At 36.0% G+C, this 13,132-nt stretch overlaps 1 protein-coding gene across 1 annotated transcript; it reads right to left on the bottom strand.

The window, feature by feature from the left end:
* Positions 1–9,939: 9,939 nt before the first annotated feature.
* Positions 9,940–11,832, bottom strand: LOC110453553. The gene has a single exon (XM_021502530.1). It carries the CDS (start codon positions 11,707–11,709, stop codon positions 10,081–10,083), a length of 1,629 nt encoding a protein of 542 aa, XP_021358205.1. The 5' UTR covers positions 11,710–11,832; the 3' UTR covers positions 9,940–10,080.
* Positions 11,833–13,132: the final 1,300 nt, after the last annotated feature.

Below are 13,132 nucleotides of genomic sequence, written 5' to 3'. Positions count from 1 at the left end.
GAATGCAATTATTGCCTCTTTTAATAAAATAATTATACCAAATTGGTTGCGAGACCACCTTCTCTGGGGTTGTGGGGGGATGCATTTTCTTGCATAGAGGCCCAAGCCGTAAACACTTCCATCCAAAAGGTATTAAATTTTTTGGCTAATAACATTAATCTGTCTTTTGTCATTTTGAAAATTTTGTCGCCTCCAAAGCACTCTAGTTTGTCTAATAATAGTGTTTTCCATCCTGCCTGATTTGAGGGGTTAGTAATTTTTTTAATCCAAGACATCTTGAGTGCATGACAAAAAGTTCAAACATGTGGGAGACGTAGTCAAAAAATCATTTTTAAGTGGACTACCCTGATGTCTAAGTTTAGTGTGCAAAATGTTCAATTTACGTTCACCGAAACCTAAGCAGAGTGGTGGAGGAGATTGTACATTTGACGATAAAGGACAGACGACTCCTATCTCCTCCACGTCTACCGTCTCCCCTTCCCTCCTTTCTCTACATTCTTTGTACCTTCTATTTTCCTTTTTATACCCCCGCTTCGACGAAGTCGGGGTATATAGTGTTTGCTTCGTCCGGCCGTCCGTGTGTCCGTCCGAAAGGTTTCCGAAGCATATCTCCTGTGCTATTTGTGGGTACATGCATAGAAGGCCATGTGTCGCGTACCATATGTATATTCACTGTGACCTCTACCGTGACCTCTGACCTACATAATGTCGCCAGAAAGGTTTCCGGAGCATATCTACCGTACTATTTCAACTACGGTTATGAATCTTGGTTTGTAGGTACATGCATGGAAGGGCGGTGTGTCGCGTACCATATGTAGGTCACCATGACCTCTGACCTACATAATGTCGCCAGAAAGGTTTCCGGAGCATATCTCCGGTACTATTTCACCTACGGTTATCTTGGTTTGTGGGTACATGCATGGAAGGCGGTGTGTTGCGAACCATATGTAGGTCCCCTTGACCTCTAATGTGACCTTTGACCTACGTAACGTGAGACTTAGGGTCTGAAAGGTTTGCAAGGTTTTTCGAGCATATCTCCTGCTTTGTGGTTACTGCGACCTTCAACCTATCAGAATGTGATTCGCCTGATAAACGTATACATTCAAAAGAATTTATTTCTTAGCATCAATTGCTTCATGAATCGCACGCAATTCACATATACTCACAGAAACACCCTCATCTTAATCCTATTCATGTGCTATATACATGTACATGTATATACTACGTTGTCCTGTATCAAACTACCTTCAGTGAAAATACTTGCAGCATATAAACTCCTCACTTGATTCTTTCAATCCACATGCCCATCACTCCAACCTATTCCTGCTCAATCAAAGCGGGGGTATTCACGAAGGCCCCCTTCCAGTTTCATTTAGTTCTATCTTTTCTCGACTGCTGAAAGGCCACAAGACCGTAATAGTGGACGTAAAACCTTAAATCAAAACAGGCGATAAACCTTCGTCTGCTGTATAACCGCGAACTACTCGGTAGTGAAGCGGACGTAAAACCTATCAATCAATCAAGGCGATAAACCCGTCACCCAACCAACCAACCAACCAACCAACCGTGGCGACATTGTCAGTGAAGTGTAGACGATAAACAACTCAACTAACCAACCAAGTCAACTAACCGCGGCGACATCGTCAGTGAAGTGTAGACAATACACAACTCAACCAACCAACCAACTCAACCGACCGCGGCGACATCGTCAGTGAAGTGTAGACAATACACAACTCAACTAACCAACCAACTCAACCAACCGGGGCGAAATCGTCAGTGAAGTGTAGACAAAACACAACCAACCAACCAACCAACCGCGGCGACATCGTCAGTGAAGTGTAGACAATACACAACTCAAACAAACAACCAACCAACCAACCAACCAACCAACCGCGTATTAAGAGTTGTTCAGTCGATATTCAATGTGATAAGGGAGTGGGGCACAGAGGAGGAGATTCCAGACCTCGTGGATCTCATGAACAGTATATACTAATATAGTGTAAGATTTATTTTCGGCCGTTAGAACTAGGTTCTCTTTATTAGACATTAAGAAGGAATTCAAAAATATAAATTCAAATTCAAATTCAAAATTGTATTTGCACATTTGTAACTACAAATTGGTTTGAATATATACCAAACAAAATTTATGAAATAGTCAGGAGCTGGTGTGACTGGCGGCGGCTCATGCACCTAACTTCCGTTACAGGCTTGGTGCTGCCACACGACTAGTGATAGGGTAAGGCAAATTTATATTAGGCCTAGGAACCGTCTTACAAAAAAATAGATTTATACGTGAAATACATATAGGATAGACGGCTCCTTCTCTCCCCAATCTTTTTTTTTATATCCCTTCACTCTATTCTTTATCCCTTCTATGCAGTTCCCTGTCTTTTCTTCGTCTGCTGGATAACCGAACTTCTCTGTAGTAAAAAAGGACGTAAAACAAATCATTCAGTCAATCAATTAGTCAAATCGCGTATAAACGGTGTCCCGTGTGGGAAGGTCCATCCTGCACGAAAGAGTAGGCGTGATAACGCCGACACAGAGGATAGGGTTAGGTTAGATCAGATTAATGTATTAAGATGATTAGACGGACATCCAAAATGTAGAACAAAACAAACACAATAGAGTAGGCTAGGGTCACAGGACAGCCTGGATGTGGTAGACGCGCCCTCCTCCTACTTCCTGCCGTACTAGACATCTTGATGCGCTACTTTAAACATAGTAGGCAACTCCCCCCACATTTCTATTTGTTGTACGAAAAAATGCTTGGTACCGTTGGAAAGATGGTGTGCTAAATAATCTAGACTGGTACACAACATTACCAAAGATATGAAGACGGAGGAAATACGACAACAAAAACTCCGTTTTTTTGTTGAACTTTGACCTTGGCTAAGACATGAAATTTGACATTTGCTCTGTACCTCACGTTGCATTAGGGTCGAAACTCACAAATGTTTAATGCCATATAGATCATGATGAATAGTGACAGAAACATTTACACCAGAAAATATATTTTCTTAAAGCCACCTGGCTAGTATTATGTTTAAAGAGTTCGGAGAACAAACTGAAATGCCTACTACCTTCCTTAGCATATGCATACAGTAATGACATTACAAAAGCATTTATTTTTGTTGTGTCTTCCTTGGCTTTTGTCCAATTGTCAAAATAGTGATGTATTCAGAATTTTTCTTAGAAGTAACAAACATTTTGGTAATTTTCTAAATAATGTTCTAACGTTTCTTTCTAAAACGAAGTGTTGCCAAACATGAACTTATATTTAATGTTTTGCAAAGACCTGACAAAAATGAATTTTCAGGTGTAAAATCTGAATTCTTAAGACTTATTATAAACAAGACCATGCTGTCGAGTGGTCATGATATGTATTCATAATAATAATTAGGCCATTATGTGTGCTTGATAATTCCACATGAAAGGATTTGCCAAAAAATGTTTTTAAGAAAGCTTTTTGAATTCCTTACACAATTATAAACTAGATCACGCTATCAAGTGGTCATTATGTGTATTTAAAGATAGGATATGTAATCATGATGATTGTGTAATTATAATAATAACCCAGTAAATACAGCTTAAGGATACTTGTCTTACTGTAGCGTGTCTTTCATATATATATATATAAAAACAGTAACCTGTTTTAGTTCTGGATATACCTGTAGCACCTCAAGGTTACCCAGTTGGTCAGAGCCACAGTATAATAATCAAAGGTCCTGGGTTCAAATCCTAGTCCATGCTCGCTATTTTTGTTACAGTCAGAACACTGTTGGTGATGGTGATATTTCATTATTTTTTTTTTACTTTCCCCAAAAATCCTACAAGGTATATTTTCTTTTCAAAAATTATTTATTAAAGTTACAATCATGTCCGAAAACCACATTTTCTAATACGTAGCTACATTTTGGTAATGATATATTCATTATAAATACCTAAACGTTGTCTTTCCTTTCGATCAGGATCAAAGTCATTTCGATAAAATTATGTTTAAGAACTAGGTATTATCGCAAAAAAGACTCGGTGTTTATAAAGTTGGCTGTGGTTCAAAATTAAAAGTCTTAATAATGATGTTGAAGAATATATTGTTAGACTTGTTCTAGAGAAAAAAGTAGTGACTGATCTAGAAACAATAGAGATAATTTGTGTTATATGCTGTTTGTACAGACTTCCACTTAGACAAAACAAGGTAAGCGATCATATGTGACTATTGTAATTTTGATCGGCAACACACCCGAAATGAGAATAAATTGACCAATCAAAACCCTCCAATGTGTTATTACACGTGTGTTCATAACAATAGTCATGTATTATAACACTCGTAGCATGGACGTCATGTGATTAATGTACATGTTCTGATATCACCTGTCTGATATTGATTGATCTCCCTTTGATTTCGGTTTGGATATAACTATCGGGACTAGGCCGGTAAGTGACCATGTTGTTCGGGGTTGATAAAGCGACTCTAACGAGCTCTGAGGTCCAGGGCTCGAACCCCGGCTTGGATACTTTTTATTGCGTTGCTATCTTATTACATGACATATGCTGATGATGATGAATTTTTGTGTTTATTTTTTCCGTGGACCTTTCCACATTTTGAAGGTAAAATTTCAGAAATGATTTATTAAAGCTATAGATATGCAAGAAAAGGTGTCCAGTGTGAATTGTTACAGACCTAAGTCGCCAAGCGAACATCCTCATTGTAATTGTAATCAAAGGTCTGAAGATGGCTTGTACAATTAAAATGTTTTGAAGTTATCTAAAAAGCTGTACAATGTTAAATCCTAACCCCTGTATGTGTGTGCTTCTGTTACACACGTGGGTACTGCATATAAAAAGAAGTAGGGAATGTGCTGCTGATGTGATACCCCGACATGTTATGGTTTAGAAAACAATTGAAATATCACTTCAGACATTGTCAGTTTGAAGGTAATGCGTACTGCAACAGGAAGACGGGGCTTCACTAGGCGTCCAACCATGATATATTATAAAAGTTGTCTTATTTCACAAATTTGTCACTTTAAAGCGCGAAAGATTTTAAAGACGGTACCGGATGATAATTTTTATTATTTCACTTTCCCATCTTAGCTTCTTGATCACAATTAAAATACCGTATAATAGTCTGAGGATACATATCAATCAGTAATTCATAATCAGTTATCCATAATCAGTTATCCATAATCAGTAATTCATAATCAGTAATTCATAACCGGTTATCCATAATCAGTAATTCATAATCAGTTATCCATAATCAGTAATTCATAATCAGTAATACATAATCAGTAATCCATAATCAGCTATCCATAATCAATAATTCATAATCAGTAATTCATAATCGGTTATCCATAATCAGTAATTCATAATCAGTTATCCACAATAAGTTATTCATAATCAGTAATCCATAATAAGTTATCCATAATCAATAATTCATAATCAGTAATTCATAACCGGTTATCCATAATCAGTAATCCATAATCAGTTATCCATAATCAGTTATCCATAATCAGTAATTCATAATCAGTTATCCATAATCAGTTATCCATAATCAGTTATTCATGATCAGTTATCAATAATCAGTATTCCATAATCAGTTATCCATAATCAGTAATTCATAATCAGTAAATCATAATCGGTTATCCATCATCAGTTATCCATAATCAGTTATCCATAATCAGTTATCCATAATCAGTAATTCATAATCAGTAATTCATAATCGGTTATCCATCATCAGTTATCCATCATCAGTTATCCATAATCAGTAATTCATAATCAGTAATTCATAATCAGTAATTCATAATCAGTTATCCATAATCAGTTATTCATAATCAGTAATTCATAATCAGTTATCCATAATCAGTAATTCATAATCAGTTATCCATAATCAGTTATTCATAATCAGTAATTCATAATCAGTTATCCATAATCAGTAATCCATAATCAGTTATCCATAATCAGTAATTCATAATCAGTAATTCATAATCGGTTATCCATCATCAGTTATCCATCATCAGTTATCCATAATCAGTAATTCATAATCAGTAATTCATAATCAGTTATCCATAATCAGTAATTCATAATCAGTTATCCATAATCAGTAATTCATAATCAGTTATCCATAATCAGTTATCCATAATCAGTAATTCATAATCAGTTATCCATAATCAGTTATTCATAATCAGTAATTCATAATCAGTTATCCATAATCAGTAATCCATAATCAGTAATTCATAATCAGTTATTCATAATCGGTTATCCATAATCAGTAATTCATAATCAGTTATCCATAATCAGTAATTCATAATCAGTAATTCATAATCAGTAATTCATAATCAGTTATCCATAATCAGTAATTCATAATCAGTTATCCATAATATATCATCTACGTCACATTATACTGTGTTTACTAAATGTAGATGACTTTTAGTGTTCATACTGCCATAAATGTCCTATGTCAATTGAATTAAAATTCAGCGTATTTTTCATTTCCACATGTTGTACGTAAAAAATAGCCGAATCACTTGCTCATATTATAAACTAATTAAAGCTATACGAAAGCACAATGTATATACCTATCGGTCACCTAAGGTCATAGGTCCGTCAAAGTACTGTGTTAAGTAATTATATCACATGTCAATATATCTTCTTCAGTTTTTTATGCAGTACATGTGTCAACACTGGAGCTTTTAAACATGTTGTGAAATTCAACAATTGACCAAGCTTAGCAGCTAAACTCGGAGGAAACATTGAAGTACACCACAGGTATTTCTATATAATCTGCCCTTTTCAGGTGTTTAACTGACCTTTTATTGAGACACTGCCAGGGCGAGTGGGTAATGGGCGAATATAGTATCTACACGGCGCTCAGTCATCACGTAATGAAATATAAAAACAAATGAAAAATGTGTTTTGTGTTTCATATATACAACACGTGTGTGTTTTGTCACTGGCAGAGGACCAAGAACTGAATCATACTATTGTAAGATTTACAAGCGCCAATTGGTTATAGCCCTCCAGGTGTCAATCATGTGTGTAACTGAAGACCCATATGAAGATGTATTGGGTGGGGGAGGCGTACCATAGCGTATACCATATAATGGGGAGGGGAAATTTGAGAAAAATACTATCGGGATAAGAATTTAATTTTAGTTTATTTTTATTAAAATATATTTGATTTGATTTAGACACATTTTAGACCTTACCATTTATTAAAAAAAGTCATACATTAACTCCATAAAGTATTTAATCTTACTGGATTGTTTCCATCTGTCCTCGTTATTTTTTATCCATCCTTCCTTTCGAATGCAAATTTCCAGACATGTTTTATGAAAGTCATAAAATTATGTTGTGGAGAATTATGAAATGTTATATTTAATTAATTTCAACACTTTTTCACATTTAGATGTATCATGTATCATTGTATGATATGTTAAACTGTATTACTTTAACTTATACACTGTCTGGTATGGTAATAACATATAAACAGATTGTAGTGTAGTCACGATCAACTGAAATAAGTAAAATAATCTCAGAACATACAGGGTTTGTAAGATAAATCAAACCTGTGTTAAGAGACCACCCTTTGGTTGGTGTACATGTGGTTTCTTGGTGGGGAGTGATCTTTATAAATAGAGTAAATATTGAATTCCATGTTTAAAAACAAATCAACAAAGGTTAAAGCATAAATTCTCTATTTAATCACTAAGTATTGATAATCTCATAATAATTACTTTTTTTTAAATATATACAAAAGAAGCACACTTATAATATACACCACACTGTATTTTAATTATTACTAAATTATGATAAGTTCAGAAACCTATTTGTGAAACATAGATTTATTATCATTTCGAAGAATACCACGGAAAAAAACCAACAGATTTTTTTCCATATTGAAAATGTCTCATGCATACTTGCCAAATTCTGACATTCCCATGGGGGAGATTCTGCATGCTCAAAATTAAAACAGAAATAAAATGTGTGTATAACCCCCCCTAGAGACAAAATAACCCTTTAAAATGACATATTTTGAGTTGTCTCATTAGATCTTAGAACAAAAGTGTAGTTTAGAAAACTCTCTAGTTGAAACTACCAAATTTAAGGGTCCAAAATCGAGAGTCTCTCTCCTAAATAGGGAGAGTTGGCAAGTATGCTCACGGTGACTGTCCATCAAATATATCAGGTAATTTGTATATGGATTTAAGAAGTCATTAGAAATTAAATTATCACATATTTTTCATCATTAAGTCCTGTAGGTTAATGTCTCACACTCAGGGTACATTGACTGACATGTAGTGACACGTTGTGATGTCATTATTGAGTTTTAATGACACATCTTCCTTTACTGCTGTTTTATTTCAGTCTGAAGAAGTTTTAACAACAAGATATGTTTACTTATTAGATGAAAATATCACCGGTTCAAAGATAACTGGATCTCTTTATTTAAATCTTGCTCTTGTAAAAGATGATTTTAAAAAATACAACAAATCAGTGTAGTATCTAGAGGTATTGTCTCAAAATGGATAATTGTCTTTTAAGACCATTTTCTCTTTTGAAAAAACCCACAACAAAAGCAAAACACAACACAGACAATTTGGAATCTTGGCATATCAACATTATTTGATGAAATTAACAAAATCATCTCTCTCAAACTTAATTACTATGAAGACTATCCGTCACTTGTTGAGGAAAGGTGAAACAATATATTTAAAATTATTTTCAACCCCGTTGAAGGGATGAACCTAGGGATGAGGGGCGGGGCTGGATAGAGTTTTTAGCTCGGGAAAAAATAAGATCCCCCAACCTATAACCACATATACAATTGCTGAAACGAATACACACACATTCTACCAGGATGGTCTCAGGGTTCGGCCCCATCCATGGAGATTTAACTGCTGTGTCGAAGAATTTAAACAGTTGAGATCCCCACCCTTATTACAAAACAATTGTTAAGCATGAAGATTTAGATACATATATCATACTAGGGATTGCCTCAGGGGATCGCATTTAGTTTACTACTTGCCAGACATTGCTACTATTACTAATAACACTCGGATCAAAAGATTGCATCGTTACAACATACAGGTAGCTGTAAATGTATATTCCTATCAAAGACACACCTGTTGTTATATAATACAGAAATTCAATCATTAAAGCGACTTTGTTCTGTTCAACTCATTCACCCCTGATGACACATTTGAACTCTTCCAAATCAAAAGTGTGAATAGTTCATTATGAAATTTCAGGGGTGAATGAGTTAATTAAGTATCATGGCGTTAGCAAAAGCATTTGATGCTTGTTTGAAAAAAGAAAAAAAATGACATCATGATTGATATTTCTAACAGTTTTGTTATTTGTTGCCTATATCTAATACTACGTCACTTAAACAGCGCATGATGACGTCACAAACAAATGAGCATTGTTAGGTGATGTAAGACTGTACTGGGTTTTGCTATCTCATTGTGACACCTTATTAGTATATACAAATCAAGTCCCCTTTGCCGAAAGATGCTTTACACCAAATTTGATTAAAATCCTTCCAATCGTGTGAAGGAGGGATTTTTAAGATCCCTATTAGGCCCCACCTTTCTATCCCTAGATGGGGAGTCACTCTCTGTTTAAAAATACTGACTCCCCTTTGCCCAAGGATGCTATACACAATAGTTGGTTAAAACCTTTCTCATTGTGTTGAAGGAAAAGGATTTTAAACATTTATTGTTATGTTGTCCCTATTGGGCCGCGCTCCTCTGCCCGCTAGGAGAGCCACACCCTCTGTTTATGCAAAATAAACCTCCTCTTGCTAAAAGATGCTCCACACAAAATGTAGCTAAAATTCCTCCAATCGCAGGTTTTAAACATTTATCACTGTATTCCCTCATTGAGCCCCATTTGTTCAATAAATCCAATACGACATCAAATTATTAAACTCTTTTAATAAATTCAATATGAAACGGACACGAATGTAAGATCCTCTATTTATGAAGTTTATCGAGTATCATGACAACTTCGATCAAAATATCAGTGTTTGTTGTCATGGTTACTAGATACACACATTGTAGTTTGTCCTGTTACATATTAATGCAGATACTGTAGTCGTTGGACATAGTAACCCCCAAACGCTGCCCATAGAACACCATTCTTGTCTACTTCAACAGCATAGGTACAGTAGTCATGTGTATATATGATCCTTAGGAATTCACAACGCCCACTGATGAGTAGGACACTCTTATTGTTAAAGTCCCCGATGACGAGGTTACCCACAGTGTCATACACTGCACCACAGGGGTTAAATGGTTGACCTCCTGACTGTGATGTTGGCTGATATGTATCTGGGACTTTACCATCATATTCAAATAATTCCTTGAAATCTGTGTCCATGACAATAACACGTGGTTTCCCTTTACCACCATCATCTTCACTGTCACTGTCAGCCACTGCAACATTGTGAGTGACAGGACACTCTGAGACCCTGTATGGTGTACACACTAATGGTTTCCCAGTCCTTGAAGCTGATGAAGTAAGTACCAGTTTACCATTTGTGGTAAATTTTGAGATGTGTTTGTCCGTCCCCACAATGACATGATTACTAGCTGTAATACAGATACACTGTGGTTTCTCTCTGGTGCTGAATCGTAATACTAGTCGTCCTGACCCGAGCTCTGTGATGTTGTTGTTTTTGTCACAGATCCACAGTGTGTTAGTTGTAGGTGACATACCTATGTCTGTAATATCAGCATTGTGTGTAACCTCCTGTATAACGTTCCCTTTCCTGTCTAGGAGATTTATAGTGCCAGTGAAAAAGGCACTAGTCCACACCTGACCATCAGTGGTGGGACATACAGAAGTCATATAATATGGAGACACCCACTCCCCCAACACCGTTGTCTGAGGCAATAGGGTATATACTGGATCGATCACTTCATTTCTTTTTCTTGAACTCTGTTGTGTACTTGGTCTCCTAACTGTACGTTCTGACGACTTCTGTGTAGGGGGTAGTTCATGTCCAGAACATGACTGATCGGATCGAAAAGAGGTTTGACCCCGACCTTTACTTGACGTATCCACTTTTCCCAAGGCTTGTTCCAGGTGACCCTTAGGATTTCGGTTCGGATTGAAGCTTGCAGTACCCAGGGTAGGTTTAACGTGGAGAGTGACAGGGGATTGAATATCACGTCCTGTGTCGTAGATATGTATGTCAGAGCCGCCCTGAAGTGCTTTCTTACATTCCTGTACTTGTTGTTTTAGCTGTGTGCTATACATTTCCAGGTCCTGTTTGTAGGTTTGTAGTAGCTTGGTGTTATCCTCCTCCATTTGTTGATAGAGAGACAGAGTCTGAGCTGAAAGCTGGTTAAGATCTTGGTTTATTTTCTTCGTTTGTTTCTTCAACTGTTGGGAAAGTTTTTCAAAGTGGCTGGTATTGTCCTTTAGATGTGTATCAGTAGCAGTGATGTACTGGTCAATTTGTACAAGGTCAACATTCTCGGTTTTGTCGATGAAGTTTTGAATCTCTTGATTCATTTTTGGAGTAATTTCACTAAGGTCACACAAAGGATGTTTCTTATGTACAGTAGACAGGAATTTGGTACAAGCTAGTTCTTGACATTCTTCACAGTAAATGTCCAGTTTTCTATCCTTGTGATACATACAAGTGGTTTGACCTTTGATACGGGAAGTAAGCTGTCCTTTGTACTGAGGCGTGGCCATTTTAGTGACGAGATATAAAATCTCTTGAGGATAATGGACTTAAGGAAATTGATTTCACAGTGAGGCAGTTTGTCTGACATCGGGAAATGAAACCTTAGGTTCACTAATCAGTAGTGGTTCGCCTGTTCCTGTCTGAATGAATGTGTTGGAGGATATGTTTAAAAATATCATGGGAAAACATAAGTTACCATCATCTCTCACCTTGTTTCCAATGTCAGGCAGTCGGCATACAATGACAATGTTTAACGTCTATGTCAAACCATAAATTACAAGTTAGTTGTTATTTCGAAATGTCTTGATACTTATAGATTCAGCCCAAAGTGACTGCTTTATTATCTATCGCCCTCCATGCGCATGCCGGTTTTAGTTATCTATACAGGTGTGACCTATAGCTCAGTATGTAACTCTGCAGGTAATATAACTTCCCGGTTTAGCGTCGTTGCCGAAAACCTGCAAAATTGACCTACTGATATGAGTTCAAAGTCCTTTGACTTTTATCAAATATACGGTCTGATAGCAGCAAGGACTTTGTGGTAGGTTTGCTAAGTATTTTTAAATGTTATTACTTCTGTATACAGGTAAGGTGACAGTTCGGATTACCGAACGATTATTTTATTAAATCATTGAAAAATATCAGGAGGAATTATATTCAGTTATGGTTGTATCAAAGGAGGAATATCGATGAGAGTTTTACAAACGAAATTAGCACCGGGGCTCACTTGAGGTATTTATAGAACGCTCTGAAGTCACCAATCAGCGTCTCCGGTTTTTGCGAATGTCAGGTCCCAAATCGGATCAAGTCTTGAATTTTGCAGTATCTTACAATTCAAATGAATATTGTTTTGTCAGCATATTAACATTTTATGATGACCTTTATATTTATAATTGATATGTCAAAAAGTATTTCTATAGTGTGAATTTATTCCTATAGTCCAAAACGGAATGCATAGTCGTCGCACGCACCATTTTTTAAAAACGTAATCAAAACATTGACATTTGAGCTTGAATTACGTTTTCTTGCGCTATTTGAACTTAAAAACTAATCATCTGTAGACAAAAAATGGTGTATGGCTATCGATTCTAAGACTACATCATTGTTATAACTGATTTGTTGACACATTTATTTATTTATAAGTATTTTTGCAAAAAGTGATCCGATTTGGGTACTGCCTCCTTAGCAGTGTACAGTAGCGTACGGTGGCCATGGGTGTTATATTTGTACAATGAATAACCCCTGTAATATTACATGTATCATGTATTTTTTTGTGAATTTGGTTTGAGATTACATTTTTGGCCATTTACAAATCTGTGTCTCCACAACAGAAGCTAGTTTTTCATGTAGTCTATTTTTGTAATCAGCAGATGTGAAAATTTTGTGTAAAAATCCAGTTGAACAACCTATACTAAAACTTGAGTATTTCTG

This window comes from Mizuhopecten yessoensis, unplaced genomic scaffold (genome assembly GCF_002113885.1).
Source record: "Mizuhopecten yessoensis strain PY_sf001 unplaced genomic scaffold, ASM211388v2 scaffold7443, whole genome shotgun sequence".
Classification (NCBI taxonomy): Eukaryota; Metazoa; Mollusca; class Bivalvia; order Pectinida; family Pectinidae; genus Mizuhopecten; species Mizuhopecten yessoensis.
The sequence above is the reverse complement of the archived record's forward strand: the minus strand, read 5'-3'. Positions and strand labels throughout refer to the sequence as shown.